General features: G+C 49.2%; 1 protein-coding gene across 3 annotated transcripts; it reads left to right on the top strand.

Annotated features, from left to right (window-relative positions):
* The first annotated feature begins 8,586 nt into the window (after nucleotides 1-8,586).
* Nucleotides 8,587-27,016, top strand: SYNDIG1L (synapse differentiation inducing 1 like). Of its 3 annotated transcripts, none has more exons than XM_036841397.1 (5): nucleotides 8,587-8,773; nucleotides 22,629-22,805; nucleotides 23,006-23,505; nucleotides 25,012-25,152; nucleotides 25,291-27,016. In XM_036841397.1, the coding sequence occupies exons 3-5, from the start codon at nucleotides 23,083-23,085 to the stop codon at nucleotides 25,447-25,449; spliced, it is 723 nt and encodes a 240-aa protein (XP_036697292.1). In that variant the 5' UTR covers nucleotides 8,587-8,773; nucleotides 22,629-22,805; nucleotides 23,006-23,082; the 3' UTR covers nucleotides 25,450-27,016. The 3 variants fall into 3 exon arrangements, with proteins under 3 accessions (XP_036697292.1, XP_036697290.1, XP_036697291.1); XM_036841395.1 differs by having other exon boundaries at nucleotides 23,003-23,505; XM_036841396.1 differs by lacking the exon at nucleotides 8,587-8,773 and adding an exon at nucleotides 21,524-21,556 and having other exon boundaries at nucleotides 23,003-23,505.
* Nucleotides 27,017-27,310: the final 294 nt, after the last annotated feature.

Genomic DNA, 27,310 nt, shown 5'->3' with positions numbered 1-27,310 from the left:
ATTCACTTTCTTCCATCGCAGCTCCCTGACCCATCTTGGGGTTCCAGCTCTCCTTCCTCATTTCCCCCTTCCTCCCCAAGATGTCTCCTCTGCCCCCTCCTTCTCTCCTAACCTTATGTTTCCCAACCTCTGCATCCTCCCTGCTGCTTTCTTCTTTGCCTTCCTTTTTTCTGTGAGAATCACTAGGGCTTCAGTCCACCCAGCTGTAAGGAGAACATAACCCTTTAGAAAGGTGACCTCATTTACTATAATTCTCCCACCGCACAGGCCAGGGGGAGAGGTCACCCCCCCCCTCCAGCCCCTCCATTATCCCTGCTGGAAGTGATGAAATTGAGAGAGGAGATGAGTCTTCAAAGGGCACCCAACATACAATACAGTAAATACCTGTTTTTATTTAAGTTTTAAAATAATTTTAAGGTAAAGCATGTACATTACAGAGAATTTAGAAAATACAGAAAAGAAAAAAGAGGAACATTTAAATGAACCATGGTTGCCTCCATCCAGAGACAACCCTTAATAGCACTTTGCTTTAATTCCTCCTAGGATGTTTTTCTAGTCTTTTTTGCATACTTGTGGTTATACTGTATGTACAATTTTGTAACCTACTTTTTTCCACTTCATATTATAACATAAGCATTTCCCTATTGGTATTGTAAACTCTTTAAAAACATTATTTAAATTTGCTTACCCTGTGCCCTGTTTTTGGGACATTTATATGTGTTCCAAATTTTCTATAACAATAATCGATACTGTGATAGCCATTTTTTAATTTTGTTTTTGGTTTGTTTGTTTGTTTTTGGTTTTGGTTTTTTGACCACACTGCACAGCATGTGGGATCTTAGTTCCCGGACAAGGGCTTAAACCCGTGCCCCCTGCATTGGAAGCGCAGAGTCTTAACCACTGGACCGCCAGAGAAGTCCCTTTTTTTTTTTTTTTTTTTGTGATAGCCAGTTTTAGCTATCAGTTTAGCCAGTTTTATGTGCAAAGTTCATACAGTCAGTGTGGTGTAGAGTTGAAGAGTGAGGCCTTGGAGCCTGGCTGCCAAGCTTGGAATCTGGGCTCCACCCTTACAAGTCATATAACCTTGGGTAAATTATGGGTCTCAGTTTTCACTTCTGTATAAGAGGGATGATAAAAGTAACTTTTTCATGGGGTTGTTGTTAGAGTTAAATAAGATGACTCAGGACTTCCCTGGTGGCGCAGTGGTTAAGAATCCACCTGCCAACGCAGGGGACACGGGTTCAATCCCTGGTCTGGGAAGATACATGCCGGGGAGCAACTAAGCCCATGGGCCACAACTACTGAGCCTGCGCTCTAGAGCCCGTGAGCTACAACTACTGAAGCCCGCGCCCCTAGAGCCCGTGCTCCGCAACAAGAGAAGCCACCGCAATGAGAAGCCCACACACCACAACGAAGAGTATCCCCTGTTCTCTGCAACTAGGGAAAGCCCATGTGCAGCAACAAAGACCCAACGCAGCCAAAAAACTAAATAAATAAAAAATAAATAAATAAGATGACTCATCTAAAGCAGTTAGAACAGTGCCTGGCATGCGTAGTTATAAATGTTACCTATTAGTGTTGCCTTATGGTAGATTCCCAGTAGTGGATTTAATTTGGTCCTTGATACATAGCGCCTAATTGCTTTCCAAAAAAGAACACACCCATATTGACAAACCTATCATGATTTGAACTCAGGCCTGCCTGATGCCAAGGCTCCTGTTCTTTCTACTTGCCACGCCCCTCCAGTATCTCCTCAGGGAAGGGCTAGGAATCCCTGTATTAATTATTCTCTTAATGCAAAGGAAATGGATTACTGTTAAGACTAAGTGAAACATTCAGCACAATGCCTGGCACCTATTAAATTATTTGAGAATGAATACAACTTATATTGTATAGTGTATTCTTACTTCATAGATTTAAAAGATGATTCATTAAGATAATAGGCTCTTAGCCCAGTTCCTGGCACAAAGGCAGACACTCAAAAAAGTCAGTCATCTATCTATCCATCCATCCATCAGTCCATCTCTCTGTTGTCTATTGTACTTCTCTCTCCTTAGTTCTCCAGTGCCCAACCAGGCAAGGTGTGCCTTCACTACCCTCGTTGTTAAACATTCTCATTGACACAGCAGAACCCTGTTGTTGTAGTGTAGTCAGGGTCCAAAGTTTGTACTGGAATAATAGGTTTGGGAGCCAGAGGGAAAGGATTGAATACCAGGATTAGATGAGAGATGGGACATAGGCTGCAGTGGAACCAAATATGTGCTCACTAAGAGGCAGGGCTTATGTGGGTGCCCCGAATGCTGCTGGGACCACGGGGGACCAGGAATCAAGACACTGACAACAGCAAGTAGCTTGGTCTCTGAGGACTTAATCCCTGTCCCTTTCTCACACACACACACACACACACACACACACACACACATCTCTTCCAAGACAAGCGAAGAGAAGAGCTCTTGGGAGTGGGTGTTCTGGAAGAGGGAAACAGCAGCCTGAGTGTTTCATTCTGGAATTTGTCACTTTCCTCTCAGCTGGCACACCCTGCTCGCCCCCAGGGTTGCGTTGCCACTGCTCCCTCCTCCTCCGCCCCCATTCCCTCTTGGGTCCCCTTAGCCCAGCTGAGTCAGGCCAGGATCTTCAAAAAGAACGTCAGAAAAATCAAAGAATAACAAAAGGGAAATAAACCCCTGAAAAGCACATGAAAATCCTTAGCCTTTGAGTTTGGCAAGTACAGGTTCCTGACCCAGCAGAGAACGTGGGGACTTGTGGCATCCCAATTCCACCTGAGAGAGAATGTACATCCAGAGAGGCTCTTCTTACATTTTGAGGTTGTTTCCACTTGTTTTTTTTCCTGCTCCCTCATTAAATGTCCCAATCCCTCGGACCATGATGGAGATGAATAGGGTTGCTGGGGAAGAGAGTGGAAACGACTCAGCTTTGGCATCAGAGAGACTTGGCTTCAAACCTTGCCTGTTGTTTGCTGAATGTATGAATCTGGCACATTAACTTAACCTCCATGAGCCTTGATTTAAATTATTCTGAGGATTAAAAGATAAAAGCATTTAACACAGAGTAGGGACCCAGAATGGATCTCTCTTGCTCACCCTGAGCTGAAGGATGTAACAAGTACTCAGCTTCTCTAAGAACATTTTCTTAGCATCAGTAGCTCTTTCACCATTCAGCTCCCTGCCTCCCCAGACCCTGATCTGGCGAGGAGTGAAAGGTCATTTCTCTCATCAGCACATTAGATACACAGACACATGCAGCAGGGAGGCATAAGAAAGTGTCTTCCTACACACAGAGGAAGAAAAGTCTTTCCTTTCCCAGCTTAGAAATTCACCCCTGGGGCAGGCACACAGTAACACACACACACACACACACACAGATGGGAGTAGTACCAGGTCCTGGATGTAGCTCTTCAGAAGATTCCTTGAGGGCAGGACCTGGCAAGAGTTCGGGGCCCACTCTACACTGTCTCAGTTCAGGGTGAAGGCATAAAAGTCCTCCTCCTGGAGACCCCACCTGGCTGACTATAGCTTCCAGAGCAGGGGAAAGGCAGGATAATGCATCAGTTTTATCAAAAGCCAGTAGAGCAGACAAGGTGCTGAACACCTTAATTTTATGACAGGCTTTGGCCTGTGGACAAAACCTACTCTAAAGCCACACCTACATGCTTTGAAATGCTTTTCATCCCAATATCATGGAAAATAATTCAATTTTAACTTATTTCTGTTGCCTCATATTTACCATTCATTTATTTCTTCTCTACAAACCTGTTATTTCTAGATCTTTTGTATAACATAATGATAGACCATAAAATTGGTTTATCTCCTCAGAAAGAAAAAAAGTTCCCTCTCGGTGGAATTAGAATGGCACAAGGCCCCACGTTCTCTGCTGGGTCAGGAACCTGTGTTTGCCAAACTCAAAGGCTAAGGATTTTCATGTGCTTTTCAGGGGTTTATTTCCCTTTTGTTTTTCCTTAATTTTTCTGATGTTCCTTTTGAAGATCCCTGCTTAACTCAGCTGGGCTAAGGGGACCCAAGAGGGAACGTAGGGGGAAGGAGCAGTGACAATGCAACTTTCCTTTGGCCTACTATTGAACTCTGACATCTTTCTCCAAGTTGGAAGTTGCTTAACTTCTCTGGGACTCATTTTTCCCAACTGTAACCTGGGAATGATACACATTTATGAGGAACATATGAGATAACGGCGGAGCAGATTTCTGAGCTTCAGAGACTGTAGCGTGCAAGGCAAATATCAAGCATTCTTATTCTTCCACTCATTTTCATTTTCATTATTGCATCAGGTGAAAAACCCAGTCAGCCTGCTTGCTGCTGCTGCTAATTCCCACACCCACCCCCCCCCCCAGACCCTCACACATATACGCTCACACATCCCTGCTCCGGAAAAGTGTGGAAGTGTCAACACTGCAGGTTCCTCTGCCAATAAGCCAATGCTCACATGCCCCCAAGGCAGCCTGCAGATGGCAGACTTGATGTTGATGGAGTTCTGAGCTGTGCAGTCCGCAGTTGCTGTGTTCCTCCACCTTACGCTCTGGTTCTGCCTCTCAAAGTTGCAGTAACTCACCCATTCTCCTTCCCAGACTTGAGTGAGCCTGTGCCTGGCGGGAGAGCAGGGAGTTCCACAGGAGTGGCGCTGAGAACTCTCCTCATCTTATTTCTCTGGCATGAATGGGTGTGTTGCTAAAAAAAAAAAAAAAAAAAAAAAATTGGCTTTGCAATTCAGTTTTGCAGTCTCCTATGGAGAGAAGTGGGCAGCTGTGGTAATGAAATCCAGAGCCCCCAAAGAAGTTTAAGGAACAGACTACAGACCCTGTTGGTGGTGAGGGAGGGGGAGGAAGGTCTGCCTCTAACAAAGGGTCTGACTCAGAAGCAGTGAAGATCTCCAGTGTTCTCTCTTGAGTTCAGAGTTATGCTTATACCCAGAAATGAACCCATCCTTGGAGCCATGTCCATGGGAACAGGATTTGGCTGATGAGCAGCCCAAAGGCCTACTTGTCCCTGCACTCTGCCAGCTTGACTCCCTATCACCACCCCACCCCAACCCAGGGTTTGTGGGTCTCAGCCATGTAGCCTTGAACGTGAGCTTGACTTGGACTGAGCTCACTGGGATGGGGGTGGGGTTTGCCTTCTTCCTTATGGGGAGCATCTCTTCCAATATGCAGCCTATTGGTGTAGCGAACAAAGCAGATCTCCCCACACTTAGTGGTGATTTACATTCCTTAGGGAACGCTGTGAGCAAATCAACCCCTTGTAGAAAGAGCTAAGAGTTTGTGCGTGACAGAGCTTATGAAGGAAAAGTCCCCAGGTGGAAAGAGATTAGCAACCAGAGCTAATTCCAACAGAAATGGAGCCCATCATGCTTTTCTGTTTGGGGAATGTCAGAGAGGTGAACAGGACATGAAGGCATCTCTTCCAAGGTTTTCACCCAGTGCCTACTATACCCCTTATCTGTGGATCTTGCTCTGGTCCCAGCTAAGTTACCTGCTGCTTCCTCCAGGAAGGCTTCCAGGGCTGCTCTGCCCCACTGACCTCTCCTGTTCCAAGCCTGAACCTTTCCCTTTTCCACTAGGACAATCAAGATAAGATGGGATTTGGGGGGCAGGGGTTAAGAAAATTTCCTAGGAACTAAAAAAAGAATAAAATTGAAACAGGCAGTATAAAAGCCTAGAAACTGAGGGATTTATGGCACTCAGTAGCATTACCCAGGGTAAACAGAGTTTGCTTGCTTCCCTCCCAGGGCCCTCTTGTAGGTAGCATCAGTTTCCCAGAAGCAGGAGGCCTCAGCATTATCCTTGATGCCCTACTCCCTTCCCCACAACCAATCTCTCCACTGTATTCTCCCCCAGAAGTGTCTCAAACCCATCCCCTGCTCCCCATCCTGCTGACTCTGCCTTATTCATGTTCTCACCATTTCTTTCCTGGACTCTGCTATAGATTCCTCATCAGTCCTCCAGCCTCATCTCTTCACTCCAGCCTTTCTACACCGAACTTCCTCCTCTCCTGGCCTGCCTGAGGAATGTCTCATGCTTTAATAAAACTCAGCTCAAATGTCACCTCCTCCAGGAAGCCTCCTGGGACTTCCCCAGATAGAGCTAATCATTTCCTTCTCTGTGTACTTTTCACTTACCTTATGATAGTATTTATCTTGATGTGTTGGAATTGCTGGTTAACATGTCTAGCTACCCCACCACCCTTCATGGCAGCTCCTCCAAGGACACAGACTTTGGCTTTTACTTTGTATTTTCAGAGTCTAGCAGGGGAGCTGACTTTCATTACATAGCAGAAAATGCTCAATGGAGAAAGGAAGGGAGAAAGAAAGGAAGGGAATGGTGAATGGAATGGAAACCTTGCACAGCTGTAGATGCTTCAGTTCCTGAGCTGCCTCCTATATCTTGTGAAGGATAAAAGGTAATTTCCTTAAAACAAACTCATACTGGTGCATTGGCCCACCATTCTCTGTCACAAGTTTCACATGGTGCTGATGGCCCTTACACTTGCTTCAAAGCGGCTGAAGAGGCTTATAGTCCTAAAGAAGAAATGGCCCAGGGAGATTAGACAACTGACAAAGTTCTCACAGCCAATTTGTGACAAAGAGCAGACTAGAACGCAGGGCTCTTGGTGGGCTAGAGACCAGGGCCTTTGACACAACACCAATGGCCTCACTTCAGTTTTCCCTCCAGGCGACAGCATATAATTATCAACATTAGTATTTAGAATTTATATGCAGCTTTTGCTTCACTGGCTTTTTTATTATCCTTTTGATTAGTAATTCGGTATGCAGCCCAGATGTGGAGCAAAGCCAGGGTAGGGAGGGGAAAAGCAGAGGGAGGCTAAGGCCAAGTAGGGGACCATGATCCCCTGTAAAAGGGAAGACAGAGGGGAGTAAAGGTGCAAGAGGGCACATAGACTCAAGGGACAGTGTCTTGTGCGGGGGTGGGGGATGTCTGTACAGATGCTATATGGGCCTCAGGTTGAGTGGTCCAAAAGCCTGTCTTGGGGCTTCCACTCTGATGGGGCAGGGGCAAGAAAAGCAAGAATATATTCAACACCCAGCAGGTTAAACACCAATATCAACTCTGAGACAGACCACAAGGCTTAGGGAGTTCTCTGCCCAGCCCTGAAGAGAAGGAGACCCAAGCTCCATGATGGGGGCTCTTGGCTCTTATAGTGCATGCTAGGAGCTAAATGGAACTGGTCCAGATACTCCGTGTCATGTGGGAGTGAGGGTGTCCCAAAGACCACCATTCAGTGTGCTATGATATCTTTGGATGGGGGAGGGAGGACTCCCACTGCCAGAGCCTGGTTCTCAGGGTCTCCTTCCATCCCCAGTCCCAGCTTCAGCTTGCTCTGGGGTTTACTTTGCAGGCCCATATTTACCTTCAGAAAATGAGACTCCTCTCCTTTCCCAACCTCCTGGTACTATGGTGAGACTCAACCTTGTAAAAAAAATAGCCTCATCCACTCCTAACACTCAAGATGAGGACACCTCCGTACTTAAAAAATGGAAACTGATGGTGGGGGAGTGGGGGGCGGTGATAAAGAGCAACACAGTTAGAGAGACAAAGCAGCCGGAAACTCTGGCTGATATCTGAGGGTATCAGGTACCACTCTGGGAGAACTGAGGGGAACACTCACCCACTGAGGGCCTATTTGGGGCCAATGTGTCACACATGCCATCTCACTTTGTCCTCATATGACCCCTATGAGGTGATTCAGCTCCCCCATTTTGCTAAGGAGAAACTCAAGGCCTTGAGAAGTTAAGTAACTTATTCAAAGTTATATAGTTAATAAGAGAGACACTAGGACCAAATCTTAGGCCCCCAGTCTTTAAAGCCTGTGCACTTCCCAGCACAGCACTGTTATCTCTAAATCGAGAGATTTAATCTCTATGAGCCTGGCGTCTTCATGTGTAAAATAGAAAAAGAAAAAAATATATATATATATATATAGCCTCATAGAGTTGTTAAGAAAATTAAATGTAAGATAATATTGGTTAAAAACATTAAAACCTGGCGTAGTGTCTGGTACATAGTAGGTGCTCAATAAGTGGTTTTTGTTTGCTTGTTTTTCTTTTTAGGGCAGATCAATGTTAAAACTCCGGGCTTGGGTGCCTAGGGGCTCCAAAATGGGAGTACCGCCCATCGCTTCTGGGGGAATGCGGGAGTAGGGTGAGGAAAAGGGCCGGGAAAGGGGGCTCGGCTCCAGGAACCAGAGACGCCAGTTCCAGCTGCGCGCCCATCGCTCCGCTGCCTCCTCTGGGCTCCCCCGACTTCCCGCCCCGCCCCGCCCCTCCCCGCCCCGCCCCAGAGCGGGTCCGGAGTGCCTGGTGGGCTGATTCCGGAGCGTAGAAGGGAGCACGGAGCACGGAGGCGAGAGAGAGGCGGCAGCGGCGGAGGGAGGCGGGGAGGCGGGGGACCCTGCTCGCTGCTCTCCCTAGTCGGCGCGGAGCCGCCTCGGGCCGGGCTGAGGGCTGCGCGGCGGCGGCGGGGCCGAGTCAGGATGCGGGGCTCCCGGGACCACGCCGGGCTGGGCGGGCTGCGGCGGCGGCGGCGGCGGGTGGCGGGAGGAAGCTGTCCGCGGTGCTGAAGAGGCGGCGGCGGCGGCGGCGGAGGCGGCAGGGACCCGGGGCCGGGAGCAGAGGCGCCCTTCTGGGAGCTTCACCGAAGCCGCGAGGCGGGGGCGCCGTCGCTCACCGGCTTATGCCGGGCCCCCCAAGCCCCGCGGAGGAGGTGGGACTGCCCTCTGCGGGACAGGTAAGGAGCCGTCTGGGGGCGCAGCGGGAGCGCACAGCTAGGCGCCTAGGGGATATTGAGCTGGGGAGGGCAGTGGGACCCCTCTCAGCGATGGGGGCTCTGACTTCCTGCTGGCGGCCCGAGATAGCGCCAAGTCCATCCTTACCCTTCCCCCTACAGGCTGGAGAAGCTGGGAGGGTCCTGAGGGACTGGGGCCCAGCCAGGCACCTGGGTACCCTGACCCTACACCACCAGGCCTTGACCCCGACCTCGGGCAGCTCTGAGACACCCTGCTCACAAGGAACTGATGAGAGTCTCTTGGACTCCTGGTACCCCAGCGTCCACCAGGGCTCTGCGACACTAGGGAAATCTGAGCCAGCTTCACTAAGCTCCCCTCTCCTCCTCCAAGCCTGTTCATAAGGGTGACTGGGGTGGCTCTGGTCCCTCCTGCCTCAACATTTCTTTGCCCTCAAATGGCCCTTGGGCCAAGGGATGGGCCAGGCCCATTTCTCCAGAGAAGGAGGGAGGTACCAGAAGATACCTCAGTTTTTTTCCTGGGGCCCTCTGGACTCTCATGGAAGGAGGCTGGTTTTGCAACACGCTGCTTGGTGCATGAGGGCAGCTGGGGAACCTGAGTTCCATTTTCTATTATGTGACTGAATACTGGTGACCCTCGACAGAGCCTCCGTTTGGAGTCCTCCCTCTGTCTGGCAAAAGCATGCTGAATGAGCTCCTTCAGGCCTGCAAAGTGCTTCCAGTTCTTCAGGACAGAGTTCTCTGAGTGGCAGAATGTAGTGATCAAGATAAAACTGCGTAGAGGAAGTCTGGCCTATCGCTGTGGCTGACCACTGCTTTATCCCCATCCTCTCGACCCAGCACAACTTCTCCACTGTCAGTCGTAGAAAGAGCACTAAACGAGGAGTTCCTAGCTGGGCGCTGGCATTTACTGGCTTTAGGCCAGTTACCTGAGCTCTCTGAACCTCAAGTTTCCTCATACCTAAGTGGCGATAAGGTAGCTGCTCTGTTCACCTCAGGGAACTGCCTTAGGAGTCAATGAAACAATGCCCATGATTGAAGGCTTGTCAGCTGTGTGCCACCATACAAGTGTGAGCTGCTGTCACTGTCCCCATCCACCAGTCAGGCCTGCTGGCGGAGACCTGATCATTGCCACCCTTACCCCATTTTCTCCCAGCCCGGCCATGGCTTTCTTTGTCCTTGGCCTTCCTGGGGCACCAGAGTAAGTGAAGCTCAACTTATAAATCTTGAGGAGCCCAAAGGGTTCCCTCCCCTTCTCCTCTTCCATCATCACCTATAGAAGACAATATAGGGTGAGAGTCTGACTCACAGTTTTGTTTTGTTTTGTTTTGTTTTTTCCCAAGAATCACAGATCTAGTGAAACAGCTCCTTGAAGGCAAGGATTGTGTTGTTTTCATCTCTTTGCTTTCCTCCACACCTCCCCTCCCCCATAGCACCTGGAAGATAGTAAGGACTCAGTAATTGGGTGTAAAATAAGAGAATGAAGTTTTAAAATATCTCAGAATAAAAGCATTTGACTAGAAGTCAACAGCCCTGTGTTCTGGTCCCAGATCTGCCACTGACTGTCTCAGGCAGCTCCCTTCCCCTCTGTGGGCTTCAGTTTTCTCATCTGTAAAAGAAGAGGGTTGAGCTAGATGAATTTTAAGATTCTAAGCCTTGATGTTCTGTGGGGCTCTCTGAGGGCCAAGCCCACAGATCCCTCAGTTCTCCTTGAACACAGAATACCAGCTTTATTAACCTGGTTTGGGGAGTAAGTTATGTCCGCTCAGTAAAGAATTAGATTTTATTAATGGAGTAGAAGGGAACAAAGGAACCAGAAAAGGCCATGTATGGTTTTGGTGTTTTCTTCAGATTTCCCTCTCTTCCTTATTTCCCTGAGAAAGTCATGAGGGTGTACAGAGTTGCTGAGCTGGGAGGGTCCCTGCCTCCAAGCCAAGAGGCCAGGAAAGCACTCCCCCCAGAACATCACTGTGAGAAGCCAAGGGCCAGGGACCCAGTCCTAGGCCATTTCCTCCCAGGGATGCTTCCTGGTAGGGATCCCCCTCCTAAGAAGACTAGAGAAGGGCACAGTCAGGAAAGATCCATCCCTGGGGAGAGTTTTTAAATTTAAAAACAAAATGATCTTCTCTGACAATAATTTTCCTCAACTGCGGCAGGCCCAGTGATGCTCAGAAAAACCTTAGCTAATTGGCACTTGGGTAGAGCTGAGCAAGCCATGCCAGTGACCTCCCCGACTTACCCTGCAAACGCCCAGCCAGGGTGGGGGAACCAGCCCCTCCCCCATGTCAGCACTTTCTGGCTCCCAGCTGTTGGTGCAGCGCTGGCGAGAATCAGCTCTCAGCTCTCCGGAGTTAATGGACAGTCACTAACCCTCCTAACAAAGTGACGGCAACGGTGGCAGCAGAAGGCATAGAAAGGGGCTTTATTTTCTGCGAGACTGGTCTGTCGGGGTGCTGGCCTGCTGCGGGGACTAGAACAGTGCAGCACCCCTCCTTCTGCAGCTGTCTGGATAGACTTCCCACCCCCAGAGCTGTCAGGGTGCAGGGCACCTCTGGTCACCCAGGCAGACACATCTGGCTCCTCTCCCAGCCAGGGAAAACTACCCACTGGCTACTTCTTATCTTCCCCTCCAGCCCCCTCCCTACTGAGGCTCCCATTCTGACCCTCTTCACAAGGCCTCAAAGGGAAGAAGAGAGTCACCCCTGGCACGTGACTGGTTGATCTCAGTTATCTGGAGCTGGGGGTGGAGGGGGGGGATGGGTGGCAGGGAGATCTGAGGAAGAGGAAGAAATCAGTGTGACATGGTCATTCAGAAATGGTGTGTGTGTGTGTATGTGTGTGTGAAGAAAGAGACTGAAACTGAAATACTCACATGCAGGCCCCTTTCCCTGGTAGCACATACAAAGTGACAGAGGCAGAGAATATCTGGAGAAATCTGTACATTATTAATTACCTGCAGGTTCAAAAGGCCAATTCATCTGTGCATCCTCAAGGGACTTCCAGCCCTAAAGTACACCATTCCAGGGAGAAAAAAGCAGAAGGAACAGGCTTCAATTTGGGAAGAAGAAACATCCCAGATCTCTAAACCTTTGGCACTTTACAACCTCCTTCCCTTCTTAGGAGCTCGGTGGACAGCCTGCCTGGAGCAAGGCCCCCTCTGCTACAAGCCAGGGGACACTAAGGACTGATCTCATTCCTGCTCCTTGTATCCAGGTCCTCTCTTCTCTTGCCTCCTCCTTTATTCTCTCTCCCTCCTCCCTGCAGCTCCTCTACCACCCTGCCCCCTCCCAACCTCACCCCCCTGCCCCAAGCAAACCAAGCAGGGAGTGAGGGCCCGATGCTAGATGTGTTATCTTCCACCATTAGATGCACTATTTGATTCTAAGTGGTTGAGAATGAGCTGCTTCAGTGGGGAGACAGGTTGTTTCAGCAAGAATAAAGATTTGATTTCCACCTGAAAATGGACTAATTTGAGTAGTGCTGTCACCATCCCAATTCTCCCAGCAATTTTCACCTCTGTCAGCCACAAACCCACCCCACAGGCAAGCGGATTTTGCTCTGAAGGAGAAGCCAGTCCAGCCTATAGGAGCCCAGGGTGGCAGTGGATAAAAAAGAGGGTGGACTGATGTTCCCGGGAAAAGAGCAACTGAGAAGCTTCCCATTGGAGCTGAGAAGTGTTCCAGCTGTTTCTCTCTCTTTCCTGGGTTTCCCCCTCAGCCCTCTTCTCCTCACTCTCCATAGGTCCTTCAATCATTCTCAAATCTCTCTCCAGCCCTGACCAGCACCCAGGGCTTCAACGCTATACATCAATTGCCAGGTGGAGTTTCTACTCTTATATCACAAAGGCACTTTAAAACCAAACTCAAACACATATTCTCATTCTGCTCTTTCGTTTGCATCTGTGTGTGTGTGTGTGTGTGTGTGTGTGTGTGTGTGTGTGTGTGTGTTTCATTTTTCCAGCTTGGTACTTGATGACCCGTTTCAATCTAAATATTCTTTTTTTTTTTTTTTCAGCTCAGGAAACACGTTCTGCTTTTACTTCTTTATTTACTATTTTTCTCCTCCAGTGTCTCTGTTCTGTCTTTCTGACAATCCTGTTAGATGGATGTTCGATCTCCTGGGACTCTCCTCCATGTCTCTTAACTTGCATATCTTCCATCTTTTTGTCTTTTTGCTCTATGTCTTGGGAAATTTCATTAACTTTTTCTTTTACATGAAAAAGTTAGTCTTTAACTGTGACCATTTTATTATCCAGCTTCTCCATTGAATTTTTGAAAATTTAGACAATTATTTTCTATTTCAAAAATACTCTTTTGTTCTTTGACTGCTCCTTTTTCATAGCAGCCTGTTCTTCTCTTATGGATACAACGTCCTCTTACATCTCCCTAAGGACATGAATTGAAAAAAATTTTTAATATCTTTTCTATAACTTGAATGATTTGGGAATCTTATTGGGTCAATTTTCTATTTGTTTATTTAATCTTTCTCTTTTATTTTCATGTAGCTGTTTTTCATAATCCTCTGAAGTTGGGTAAGTTTGTTTCCCTAACAGGCCTCTCCTTTGAACAGGAATTGTTCTTACTTCTGGTGTTTGGGACTGTGAGTGTCTCTGTACTGATTTCTTCACCAGGGAATCTTATCTGTTCTTTATCTCCTAGAAATTCCTCTGTGTTTCTGATCCACTGATATCATTCTTTTCTGTTTTCCAGTTTTGTTGTGGTTTTATTCTTTTGAAAATATATGTCCTGTCATTTTAATGGAAACTTAAGAGGGAGAAGAGGTGGTCATTTGTGCTCAGGCTGCCTTCTTGAACCAACAGCTTCCCCCTAGATTTTTTGCCTAAGTTGGTGGCATCACCTTCTACTTAGTCAAAAAAAAAACCCAGAACCTGGAAGTCATTCTTGCTCCTACCTCTCCCTCACTTATAGTTAGTCTCAAAGTCCTATTCATTTAGCCTCCTAACTACTCCTCAGGTATGACTCTTCATCTCCATCCATTTTGCTATAGATCAGGTTCAGATCCTCATCCTCTCCTGCCCGCATTTTTACAATATTCTCTTAACAGAACTTCTATTTTCACACTCTTCAAATCCTTTCTGCTGCCACCCAGAGTGCTCTGCCTAAAACATGGGTATGACCATATCACTTCCTTGCTACAACCATCATTGGCTCCCCACTGCCCAAAGAAAAAAGCTTCTCTGCAAGGAATAGGAAGCCTTCCCACCTCTCTTGCTTGATTCCATCAATACCAAGCCACCTGGTTTCCCCTCTATAACACCACCCCATGCCTCTGTGCTGTTTCCTCTGCAGGAAATGCTCTTCTCTCATTGTCTTACCTAATGACTCATTTTTTTCTTCAAGACTCAGTTCACATGTCACCTGCTGTGAAAGCCTTTTCCTAGTTCCCACCATCACCTCCACTTCCATCTCAGGACAGGAGTCCCACATCAGGGCACACATAACACTCCATGGACGGCTAGCACAACTTACTCCATGGCATTGAAACTTTGTATTTGCTAGTCTGTATTCTCCACTCCTCCTCAAAACAGGTACCACTTCTGGTTTGTTTTTGCATTCCAAGAACTGGTCTGAATTGCTTAAGAAATGTTTGTTGTGCAGAACTAAATGTGCCCCAGCCAGATGTGCTCCACCCATCCCAGTCCTGGAAAGTACTTTCTTAAGGAGGAGATTCAGCACACCTAGCTCACTCATTCACTAATTCATTCACTCATTCATGAAATCAACTGTTTATGGAATGCCTACTATGTGCCAGGCAAGGGGCTGCAAGTATGAGGGAGCAGACACAGTCCCCACCCTCTCGAAGCTCACGAGCTCTGGTGAGGGAGAAAGACACTAATCAAGGAATCACACGTATATAGAGACCGTGATGAGCTCTTGGAGAGGAAGAGCTGGAGCCTGGAGAGCAGATAACCAGGCAGCCTAAATCCAGGCTGAGGATGGACGGGTGACCTCCCTAAGGAGGTGACTTTTGAGCTGAGAGCTGAAGTATTCTGATGTGCATGGAGACAATGCTTCTGAGCAGTGCAGCTGTGAGGTAAAGGAGAGGGAGAGGACAGGAGCTGAAGCGGGGAAGTGGCACTGAGGACAGATGTTCCAGTTATCTGTTCCTGCCTAACTACCCCAAAATTTAGTGGCTAAAACAATGGACATTTTATTATATCTCACAATGTTTAGGGTCAGAAATTCATGCAGGTTTGAGCTATGTGATTATTCCACTCCATGTGGCATGGACAGAGGTCACCCTGTGGTAGTCAGAGGACAGATGGGCTGGTTTGAAAAGTCCAAGATGGCTTCACTCATGTCTGGCATCTTGGGGATGACCAGAAGGCTGGGCTCAGCAGGCTCCACCGACCAGAGCATTACACACACAGCCCCTCCAGCATGACGGCCTCAGAGTAATCCACAGCAACTCAGGGTCCCAAGAGTGAGTAGTCTAGCAAACAAGGTGAAGGCTTCATGGCCTTTTATAACCTGGCCTCTGAAGTCTCATAGCGTCACTTTTGCTGTGCTCTGTGGTGGAAGCAGTCACAAGCCCACTCAGATTAGACAGGAGGGACATAGACCCCTGCCTCTCGATGGGAGGAAAGGATTGGCAGTTGAGTTTTACAGTTATCACTTTTTTAAGCCAGGGGAACAACAATATGTTTAAGTGCCATTAGGAAGGATCAGGAGTTTGGAGCCTTTGAAGACAGAGGAGAGAGAAAGGATAATCCATTGCGTTAGCTTCCTGAGCAGGCAGCTGAAGCAAAGAAAGCTGAATTCCCCATTTTCCCTCAACTCTGCTGCCTTCCAACCTAACCCCAACCCCTGACTCTTGCTCTCTTTACTGTGAGATGCAACAAGCTGCAACCATGACTCCAAAGCTGGCTTGGGGGCTCTCTTGCTTACAGGCCAGAAATCATCAAATCCAGCCCTAAGCCATCTACAAACAGCCACCAAATTCACAGCACTTCACAGTTTACAGAACAGTTTACATATTATCTGCCTGGAAGATGGTCTAGCACCTATTCTTAAAGACAGCACCTCTTCCCTGGATTGTAATCATTTCTATTTAATCTTCTGCCCTGCTAGGAAGTTCTGGCTTTTATCTTACAGCTTAGAAGCAATCTCTCTTGTTGCACTGAGAGATAGTGGTCAGAGGTTGAGCTCCCTCACAATAGCTCTGTATTTATTTGAATCCGGACCTTAAGGTTATCTAGGCAGCCATCTCTGGGCTGCTAAATCACCGAAAATCTCTTAATCTTTTCTTAAAGCTCCCATTTCCCATTCCCTTCACTAAGGCCCTGGTTTTAACCCATTCAAGACCAAATCTTCACCATGCTCACACCCACACCATTTATCACAACCCTCTACACATGGGTAGGCTCTGAAAGGTGTAGTAAATGAAAGGCCAGGATTTGGAGTCAGTTAAACCTAGGTTCAAATCCAGGGTCTGTCACTGTTTAATCTTGGGCAAGTTACTTAACTTTTCTGAGCCTCAATTTCCTCATCTGAAAAATGAGAAATAATAATAGCCAATTTCATGAATTGTTGTACAGTTTTGAGATAAAGTGTGTGAAACACGGGGCTCGTGTGAGGATGCAGTAAATAGTAGCTGTTTTAATTTTACAGGCTTCTGATGAGGACTGACCCCATCTTCCTGGTCCCACATCACACTGTCCCTGTGGTCTCTTTTATTTATTTATTTATTTATTTATTTATGGTTGTGTTGGTTCTTTGTTGCTGCACGCAGGCTTTCTCTAGTTGTGGTGAGTGGGGGCTACTCTTCGTTGTAGTGCACTGGCTTCTCATTGAGGTGGCTTCTCTTGTTGCAGAGCACGGGCTCTAGGCGCGCGGGCTTCAGTAATTGTGGCTCGCGGGCTCTAGAGCACAGGCTCAGTAGTTGTGGCGCACTGGCTTAGTTGCTCCGCAGCATGTGGGATCTTCCCGGACCAGGGCTCGAACCCGTGTCCCCTGCACTGGCAGGCGGATTCTTAACCACTGCTCCTGTGGTCTCTTTTTGACAGTATTCATGGTGCCTCTTCCCAGACATTTCAGAGCCCACCAGGCAGTGCATGCAAAAAACTTCCTCTAAGCCCGATGCCCACAGCTAATCCTGAACTTGATGCTGTTCAGGCCAGCATGAGCTCTGATCAGACAGACCTGGGTCAAATGGGGCTCTGTCACTCTCCAGCTGTGTGTTCTCAGAAAACCTATTTAACCTCTCTGAGTTGCATCCTCCCCACCCATGTGAAAGAGGATGGATTCAATGAGATAACTGCATTTGAAGCACTTGGCATGGTGTTCAAACAAAGCAAGCACTCAATAGATGGCAGCTGACATGTAAGGACACCAGAGCACAGTCGCTCTTGAGTCAGACTTCCAGGGTCCATGCCCAACTTACTACTCACCAGCTGTGTGCCTGTGGGCACTTATAACTTTCTTATGCCTCAATGTCTTTATCTGTAAAATGGAGATAATGATTCATAGAGTTACTGTAAGGATTAAATGAGATAATACATCAAATTTGGAACAGTGCCTGGAACACAGTAAGAATTTAGTAAGTGTTGAGGTGTTATTATTTCATCCTTTAAATCTGAATTTTTTTGTATTTCTATATTTAGGGTACATTGATTATTAGTAGCATGTAGTTGGATTGTGTTGTTTTAAAAATTTAGTCTTTGTATTTTTAAAAAAATCAGCTTTGAGGTATAATATACATACAATAATAGTCAATAATTTCAGGTGTACAATTCAGTGAGTTTTGTGAAATACCTGCAGTCATGTAACCACTACCATGTTTCTCTCTTCTGTGGAATCTTGGCACCTTGACCCCTCAAGTTCTTGCTCCCTTGGTGATTCTTCAATGCCTTCATATTTTCCCCTAGCTTTTCTAGCTATCATTGGCTAGTTCGGTGTAACACAAGTTAGTCTGCAACTGCTGGAAAGGAAGCCCTCTGTCCTATTGTTATTCTCCCACTAGAATTATAGTGTCAAAATGAGTGTTTAGAACAGTTCAGTTCCTGGCACATTGCAAAAAGCTCAATAAGTAAGTTCTTCTTCTTCTTCTCCCAGTAGAATCCCAGGGTCATGTTGAGCTGAGCTGTTAAAAATCAACCCCTTCCACTCCTTCTACCCTTTCCATACATTTTATAGATAAACAAACTAATGTCACACTGGACTCCAGTGCAATCAGACTCCCGTGGGAGGCTGTATTTGGACTCCGGTGGATTCCTGGATGGTTTCCTGTCCCTAGTCTGGGAGGTGTCATTGTGCTCTCCTTTCCCAAATCAGGGCATGGAAAACCTTAGGGCCCAGTTCACTTCTCAGCTCAAAAGGAAACAAGCCAGGGACTGTGGCTTCACAGACGCACCTCTCTCCCTCTCCTCTTGCGGGGCCCAGACCTCCAGCCATGACCACATGTTTGGAGCACTCTTCTTACATTCAGAATCCCAGACATCTCATGTTTTCCTCTGGAGCTAAGTGCACACGTGCACGTGCGCATGTGCACACACACACACAAACACACACACACACACACACACACAGGAACATGTTCACCAGCAAGTGTGCATGTACCCAGTACCATACACAGTTTGGAAGGACACGCAGTCCAGGTGAGACCAGGCAGCAGAGGTGGAGATGAAAATTGCTCTGCATTGAATGCTGGTCCCTTATTCCAGGGAACAGAGAGAGAGAGGCAGCCCTAAGCAACAGGCCAAAGGTCAGGCCAGGCCAAGGGCAGAGAAGGCTGGACCTGGAGCCCAGCCACCACCTCCTGCTGGCCAGGACTCGGTGCTGGGTCCCCAGGGTCAGCTCAGTGAACTCCTGTGTGGCCCTAGCAGGTTATGGAAAGAACATGACCTGTTAGAGAACCGTGACCCTTGCCTTGACTGTGAGCAGGTACTGCAGCCCCTGACTTGGTTGGAGGTGTGGGTGTGAGTATGCACTTGCGTGAGTGCATGTATGTGCATGTGTGTGTGACGTGCCTCTCTGTGCATATTGGGGGGAGCGGGGGGCAGGTTTTGATGCTGTGCTCAGCCTCCAAACTCAGAAGGAATGCCCCAGCCTGGGGAGGGTTGTTTTTTTTTTTTTTTTTTTTTTTTTTATTTTTGGCTGTGTTGGGTCTTCATTTCTGTGCGAGGGCCTTCTCTAGTTGTGGCGAGCAGGGGCCACTCCTCACCGCGGTGCGCGGGCCTCTCACCATCGCGGCCTCTCTTGTTGCAGAGCACAGGCTCCAGACGCGCAGGCTCAGCAGTTGTGGTTCACGGACCCAGTTGCTCCGCGGCATGTGGGATCCTCCCAGACCAGGGCTCGAACCCGTGTCCCCTGCATCAGCAGGGAGACTCCCAACCACTGCGCCACCAGGGAAGCCCCCTGGGGAGGTTTTAAACTGATTTTAGATAATTTGGCTCAGAAGAAATCCATTAATTTTTGCCTGGTTTAAAAGTAGTGCATGCTCATCGTAAAAAAGTGAATGTGGAAAACAGAAAAAACATGGTGTCAAAAAAAAAATATGAAAAGCACCTGTGCTCCCACCCCTGGAGATAATCACTGTTGACATTTTGGCAGAGTTGAGATTACGTGCACATACGGTATTCTTTGCTCCCTTCTTGCTGAATCTGCAGAGAGCATTTTCTCATGTTATTCCTCTTTGCAAACCTGTTTGAAGGCCTTGTACCGTTGTGTTGTTGCACCATAATTTACTTAACTTGTCCCCAAATGTTGGACGTTCAGGTGGCTTCCAGTTTGTCCCTACTGTGGAAAACCCGGGGTGAATGCACACTTCATGTTTGTGCATGAAGTGCTGAGAAGTTCTGCTAAAGGTGCCATCAGGGTATGTGTGTGTTGGGGGGTTGGAGAGCAGTGATCCAGGCGAGGCTGTGTGGCTTGGGTTTCCGAGGCTCAGCTGGGTGTACTTTGACCAAGAGAGGGTGGCTGGTGGGAGCAGGGGGGTGAGCTGGGACACAGCCACTCCTGCCGGCCCTGGACAAGCGCCCTGCAAACGCCCCTATGGTCTTCAGAGCTCCAGGGCCTGATTCCTGGACACAAGTATCCCTCCTTTGCTTCTGGGGGATTAGAGCTTGGCCTCTTGGTGAGGCAGAGCACAGGGCAGGGGTGAATTTGGTGCATTAATCTGTTCCGAGGGCCCTAGGGCTGGTCTCCCCAACCCTACTCCCTCAGAAAGGCCCCTGCATACCTCTGCCCACCTGGATGGAAGCGCAGAGGGTGGGCAAGGTGAGCAGGGGCAGGGGCCAGGTGGAGGGGCAGGGCCGGGACAGGGGCAGCCCAGGGGGAGCGGGAAGCTGGGCAATAACTCCTTGGCTCCACGGCCCATTTGGCAAATAGACGTGTTGCCTTTCCTTTGCCTCCCTCAACCTGCTGGAGGGGCCGTAGTGGGGAAGGTGACAACTGCACTCACTGGGGGCTGAATGTGCTCATCTCTTCCTGACTATTGAAGAAGGTAGGGAGTGGGGGGATTTCACTTCTGAGGGGCTCCTTGAAGCTATGGGATCACGGTGTATTAGTGCCACCATCACATCAATGGCTGTTTAATCCAACCCCTCTTGTTACAGATGGAGAAACTGACTGTAACTGTGCCAGGTCAAAAAGCTAATGGGGGTGGAGCAGGAATGGAAACTCAGCATACCTAACTGAGTACATGTGCCTATGGTCACATGTCCTTTGGCTCCACATCTGTGGGTCACATCTCCTGGTGGGGGGAGGCTGTGACAGGGGCTCCGAAGCTGCCCTTGGGGGTTAGAGAGATTAGCCCTGCTGGGAATCTGCCCCAAGGAGCCCAGGCGTGAGCATGGCCCTGTGAGGCCTCTGCCTTGGGTGCCCAGCTCCCCACCAGCAGGAAGGAGCCCTTCCATGTCACTACAGTCCAAGGGCTCTCTCCCTGCATGTTTGCCCCCTGGAGAGGAAGGAGAGAGAAGTAGTGAGGCCCCGGCATTTGTGAGCAGCCCCGAAAGCAGTGACCTAAGCTCCCCCCCTTCTCCAGTCTCTGTATGTGGAGAAACTTCTGCCACAGCTGGTTAACGCACCCACAGGGCCTCCAGGCGCATAGCAGTCCAGTGTCTCCAGCACCATTTGTGCCCTCCCTGGGTGAAGAGCTGGACACCTGGACAACATGCTCTTCGCGCCCCTCCAGGATTCTTTGTTAGACATTCTTGGAACCCCAGCTCCAAGGCCACACCTCTCGGGGGCTCAGAGCCTCTGAGCCAGGGGCAGTCTCTCCTTGATCCTTTGCCCCGAGGCAGGCAACAGCCCACCCTCTGCCCTCATAGCAACCCAGCCAGGAGAGCCTGGCCCCCCACGGACACTCCCTCACTGCCATCCCCCAATCTTGCCTGGCCCTCTTCCTCCCCTCACTCTGTCCCATTCCCTGGGCATTATTTCTGGGGCCGTGCTCTGTCTTTAGGGTTCCCCAAGAACCAGTTCTCTAGAATCCAGCCACTTCTCTTGGGGCAGAAGAAATGTCCTTTGCAAGGCTTTGGCTGTGAATTCTTGGTGGGGAATAGGAGTGGGGAAGATAAACTCAGCCCGGAGGGCAAAAATATCTCACCCTTTACCATTAGCAGAGCACCAGCTAGAAGGCCAAAAAAGGCCCTGGCCAGGGACAGGGGTGAAGACAAGTTCTAAAGCCCAGAAATAAGCATAGCAGCCCCTCCCACTTATAATCTACAACATACTTGCATCTCAGCCAGCTCTGGATCCTCAAAACAACCTCGTGTGGTGGGCAGGGATTATCATCTGCACTGTACAGGTGAGGAAACCAGAAGGGCATGAAAGTTTGCCCAAAGTGTCAGGGCCAGGACTGAGTCTCCAACCTCCAGGTTATAAATCCAGGGCAAGACATGACCCTGGCCCCCACCAGCTTCATGATGTGCCTGGGAGGGAGACAGCAAGCCTCCTGAGGCCACCTGGCGTGCCCCTCCTCTCTCTCCAGACCCCACTTCTACCTGCCACACCCCAGAGTGTGTATGGATTTGCTGTAGACACACTCAAAAGTTGCCTTTTTCTCCTTCAGCCAGTCCTGAGCACCCACGATGCGCCTTCCCAAATGCACAGTAGGTGCTCAGGGCTGGCTGAAAGAGGAAGAGGCAGCCCCTGAGGGTGTCTACATTTCCAGCTGGGATGTGCAAGTCCAGACCTTAGCGCCCAGGAAGCCCTGCCCCAGATCCCACAATTTGCCTTATAAGGGAGGTTAGCCTAAGGTGCATCCCCCTAAGACCATACCTGGGGAGAAGCATCCTTCCTCAGGAAGAACTGACCTCTGTGAGCACATGGCATGTAGCGAGCTCTGAGCTAACGGTGGCCCCACCCAACCCTAGAACAAATCCTCTGTCAACCCAACATCCCACCTGCCACCAAGTCCTGTCAGTATCTCCCAAGGCCGGCCCCCTTTTCTCCATCTCCTCACCGTTGAGTCCCAGTTGTCCTCAACTTACCTGAAGCCATGGCAAAGCCTCCTATTGGTGTCACAGTCAGTCCAAGCCACCCCCCACACACAGCCCCAAGGAAGGCTTCAGGACCCAAATCTCATCCTATCACCCCTGCCAAGACCCCTGAAGGCCCCTTAGACCTAAACGGGGTTGCACGGTCTGGGTCTGCACTCCATCTCACACCTTTCTCTGTACCCTGAGCCACACCAGCCTTCTCTCAGCTCCCTTGCCTACCATCCTTTATTTGGCCTCTGCGTGAAACATGTCCCCCCTCCCCTCACCTTGTCAGCTCATCTTCTTCCTTCAGATCTCAGTTCAAAAGCCTCCCCTGCGCCTCTGTGTCAGTTCTATCCATCGTACATTCTCACACCCTCTGCTGTACTTCTCCTTCAGGGCAGGCGTTTTCTCCACCAGTTGTAAGCTCTGGAAGACAAAGTGTGCATCTTTCTTCCTCTCCCCGCTTCCTGCCCTTCTCACCATCGCATCCCCAGCATCTGTCCAGTGCCCGGCCATCATTGATGCTCAATAACTATGTGTTGAATGGATAAATGAATGAACCAACTCTATGAGGTAAGTACTGCTGCTATCCCCAATCTGCAGACAAAGAAACAGAGATTCTGAGGAGTTGAGTGGCCAACTCAAGGTCCCGCGGCTGGCCGGTGGTACAGGAAGGGTCTAGAGCAAGTCAGACTGCAGAGTCTGTGCTCTTCACCACTTCCGGTCCTGCATCCAGAATGCCGGCCTCAGTGTCTGTCTTGCTCTCCCAGCAGGCTCTCTGAGGACTGCTCAGCTGGCCACCAAGTCCTGGGGCTCTGGGACTCTCCTCCCCAGAGCTGCCCCCAGAACCATGGAGAGTCTGAGTGAGCTACAGAACCCACTGCTGCCTCGGAACCCCGCACACCTCCATGGCTCCTATCCCTACCCCGAGGCTTCTCCCGCCTGGCCGTGCCGGGAGAAGATCTACTCCTACCTCCTGGGTGGTGCTGGCCCTGCTCACGCCCACCAGCTCCTGGACCCAGGATCCCTGCAGCTGGCCGTGGAGGCCTGGTACAGGCCCAACTGCCTCCTGGGGAGGGACAAGGTCAAGGAGCCCAGGGCAGGCAGCTGCGAAACCAGCTTCACAGAGAGCAGGGAGCCCCCCGCTGGGCCTACGGAGCGGTCCACAGAACCTGGCCAAGCGGAAGAGGATGTCACCATCCAGACTGTGTCCTACGGGGTTCAAGAGGAGCTCCAAGGCCAAGAGGACGACCAGGAGGAGGAGGAGGAGGAGGTGAGTATGTGTGTTCAAAATGCAGATTCTTGGGTTCACCTCCAGGTGTTGAGATTCTGTAGGCCTGGCTTGGGGTCCAGGAATCTGTATGTTACCAAAGAAAAGGCGCTTCTGACACAGGTGCTATCTACACTTTGAGAAACACTAGCTTGGGCTATTTTTTAAGATTAACTGCATTAGGGTATCTTTTTTATTGAAGTATAGTTGATTTACAATATTACGTAAGTAGGTGTACAACATAGCAATTCACAATTTTTAAGAGTTATGAATATTTAATTTTTTAATAGCATTTTTTGTTCTTGTTTTTTTCTAGCTCAATCGAGAGATAATTGGTATATAACATTGTTTAAGTTTAAGGTGTATAATGCCATGATTTGATTCATGTACGTATTGCAAAATGTTTACCACAATAAGGTTAGTTAACACATCCTTAACCTCACATAATTACCGTTTTGCTGTTGTTGTTATAGTGAGAACATTTAAGATCTACCTTCTTAGAACTTTCAATTGTATGATACGTTATTGTTAACTACAGTCACCACGCTGTATTAGATCCCCAGAACTTATTCCCCTTATAACTGGAAGTTTGTACTCTTTAACCAACATCTCCTCATTTCCCCCACTCCCCAGCCCCTGGCAACCACCAATCTACTCACTGTTTCTATGAGTTCAGCTTTTTTAGATCTTACATATAAGTGAGATCATATGGTATATGTCTTTCTTTATCTGACTTATTTCACTTAGCATAATGCATCAAGATTCATGTTGTCCCAAATGGCAGGATTTCCTTCTTTTTATGGCTGAATAATATTCCATTGTACATATAGATATAGATAGATAGATGATAGATAGATAGATAGATAGATAGATAGATAGATAAATAGATAACATTGTCTTTATCCATTCATCCATCCATCTATGGATTTTTAGACTTTGAGGAAAGTTCACCTTGTTCTTGTTTTCTTAATTATATAAGTAATTTAAAGTCAATATAGAAAACCATTCAAAGATAACTATTATTTTAGTGGATGATCTTCCAGTCTTTTTTACTTATGTGTTTTTTTCCTACCCTGCTCCCCAAAAGAGATCTTGCTATATACACAGTTCTATAACAGAAACTTTCCTCTCTAAGGAACATATTTCAGTTTTGCTCCACATAATCTAATATTTTCTACAAGGTGATTTTTAAGGGTTACATGGTATCCCATTGTAGGTTCTTCCATCACTTATTAAACCAATTTCCTGGTCATTGGGTGTTGAGATTGTTTCTAATCTTTCACAATTACTATCCTATGATGAACATTCCGGTACGTGTATATTTGTATTCTTTCCTAGTGATAAATTCCTAAGGGCGGAATCACTGGGCCATTCACTGTCAAAGCTTTTGGTAGAGAGTACCGAGCCCAACCCACACTCCCACTAACAACAGATGGTCTGCCCGTTGCCCCACATCACTGCCAATGGGTGATCCTAGGCCAGGTCACAAGAGCCCACTATGTTTTGCAGAGTGATGCAACCTCAACAGAGAGTGAAAGTGAAGACAACTTCCTTACGCTGCCTCCCAGGGACCACCTGGGTCTCACTATCTTCTCCATGCTCTGCTGCTTCTGGCCACTGGGCATAGCTGCCTTCTACTTCTCCCAGGGGGTAAGAGCCCGTGGGGCCCAGGGCTTCTGTTCTGGCCACCCCGCTCCTCTGGGGGGCCTGGGGTCAGGGCCTGGCGGGCTGGGGCTGTTTTGCTGGGCGTGGGGATGCTCCCTTTCATCAGCGCCTCTCTCTCCCTAGACCAGCAAGGCCATCTCCAAGGGGGACTTCCGCCTGGCCAGCACCACCTCCCGCCGGGCCCTATTCCTGGCCACACTCTCCATCGCCATCGGGGCTGGTCTCTATGTGGCCGTGGTGGTAGCCCTGGCAGCTTACATGTCCCAGAATGGCCACAGCTAGTGGCCAAGAAGTCCTGGCGTCCCGACTCCCCTGCTCCGCCTGAGGAGGCAGGGGGGCTTGGGGTAGCAGACTCTCTGGGGAGTCCTGGCCCCTGAAGACAACTCATGAGGGTGGCTTATCGGGAGGAGGCCTCCCAGGCTGCAGCCTGAGGGGTGCAACCTTCACTTCTTCCTGCCTGTTGCAACCAGCCTAAAGCAGGGCTGGAAGCATCACTCTCCAGCCCAGGCTATGTTGGGAAGCAGGAGAGGGTAGGGCTGCCCACCTGGCCATCCAGGCAGGGCCTCCCTCTAGCTGGGAGCTCTCCCCATTCTGCTTATTTCCTAAAGGGTCTCCTGCCCTGCAAGCACCCCACTACCCGACTCTGTTAACCTCTCCACAGAGAAAGAACAGATTACAGGGAGGGAAAGGAATGCCTGGGGAGAAGAGGAGCTGAGCCAGTCCTTGCAGCCCACAGGAATCTCCACCTGGGACACCCTGACCTTCCCCAACTCCACTCTCTGGCTCATGATGCCCAGACCTAAGCCAGCCAAGAGGGAAATACATAGAGACATAGGGACCCCTTGGTCTTTCTGGTTCTGGAGGGTGCTTACCTCTCCCGTGGGCTTGTAAGACAGTGTAGATTCTAGGTAGAGAAGGGACATCTCGGGTGTATAAACTCAGTACTTAGGGCAGGTTCTTGGAGCGTCTCTGTGCAGGAACGAAAGGCAGATGAGATGACACAAAGCCTGGAGGGCCCTGGAATAGTGTTGCCCCTGTTCCCCCAACATCCTTTTCTAGGCTCCTCCCGGGGGGCTCTGAGCTGGCACCATCCCAAGTAGACAGAGAGAGAGTGCCATCAGCCCAGCAGCCACTGAGCGCAGGACCCTAGATCCAGCCCTGTGGGAACATAGCGAGGAGACCCTGAGTAGTGAGTGAGATGAGGGGAGGGACACAGGCCTGGCATGGCAGCTGAGCAGCCCAGGAAGGCTTCCTAGAGGAGGTGAGCAAGGTCTAGATGGATGAGGAGAATGTATCTAAGGGGTACTAAGGGATGACCCTTAGTATTCATGGGCAGGGATGTGGCAGGAGCCTCCCAAGGAGGGTTCAAAGCTGTTTGGATTATGCCTAGAACATCCAGGCTGGAGCCAAACTGCGGGCTCCACCAACTCAAGGAAGAGGAAGGTCAGGCCTGTGTCTCAAAGGCCAGTAATGTTTTCCCACCTCTGAATGCTGGACCCCTGGTCAGCCTTGGAGCTTCTTCACTGGCACCCCGGCTCAGAGCTGCTCTTAACACCCTCAACCTCTAGGAATCCTCCAGAATTCTAGAGACATCCAGACAGGCAGGAGGAGCACATTGTGAGGGCAGGCCTTTCAGAGTTCAATCTATGGACCTCACTGTGCACAATCTGCGGACCTGGTCATTCCCGTCCCCCACCCAGAGCTCGGGGCTATGAATCCACCAACTTGTCCCACCATCCTCCCTAATCCCAGGCGTTAGGCAGCCCTCCATTCCCTGCATCCCCTGAAGTCTCACAGGCCCAGGATCAGCAGTTTTAATGTCCCATTATTGTATATAATTATCCTTGTAATAAACATTTCTGTAACACCTGGTGCCCTCTGGGCCTCTTACTGTCCTCACCTGCCTCCACCTTTGCCTGCGTCCATTTCTTCCCCAAGACTGACCTCCATCCCCAAGTCTACTGCTCCTGGCCCCTAGCAGCATGTTCTTGAGAGGACATGCCCACACCCAGGCCTTAGGAGAAGGGGGAGGCACTCTGGCTTGGAGGAATTCTCTGCTCAGGGTAGCCTGGATGCAGGGTGATGGCGTGCATTTGACTCTGCAAGATAAGGCAAGGTCCATGCTGAAGAAAAATCCCTTCTA

The sequence above is a fragment of the Balaenoptera musculus genome, chromosome 2, assembly GCF_009873245.2.
Source record: "Balaenoptera musculus isolate JJ_BM4_2016_0621 chromosome 2, mBalMus1.pri.v3, whole genome shotgun sequence".
Lineage (NCBI taxonomy): Eukaryota > Metazoa > Chordata > Mammalia > Artiodactyla > Balaenopteridae > Balaenoptera > Balaenoptera musculus.
The sequence above is the reverse complement of the archived record's forward strand: the minus strand, read 5'-3'. Positions and strand labels throughout refer to the sequence as shown.

Excerpts from the sequence above, each read along its gene's own strand:
- SYNDIG1L (XM_036841397.1), top strand. The coding sequence starts at position 23,083 with ATGGAGAGTCTGAGTGAGCTACAGAACCCACTGCTGCCTCGGAACCCC. Across the intron at positions 23,506-25,011 it reads AGGAGGAGGAGGAGGAGGAG|AGTGATGCAACCTCAACAGA; the intron begins GTGAGTATGTGT and ends TATGTTTTGCAG. Across the intron at positions 25,153-25,290 it reads CCTTCTACTTCTCCCAGGGG|ACCAGCAAGGCCATCTCCAA; the intron begins GTAAGAGCCCGT and ends CTCTCTCCCTAG.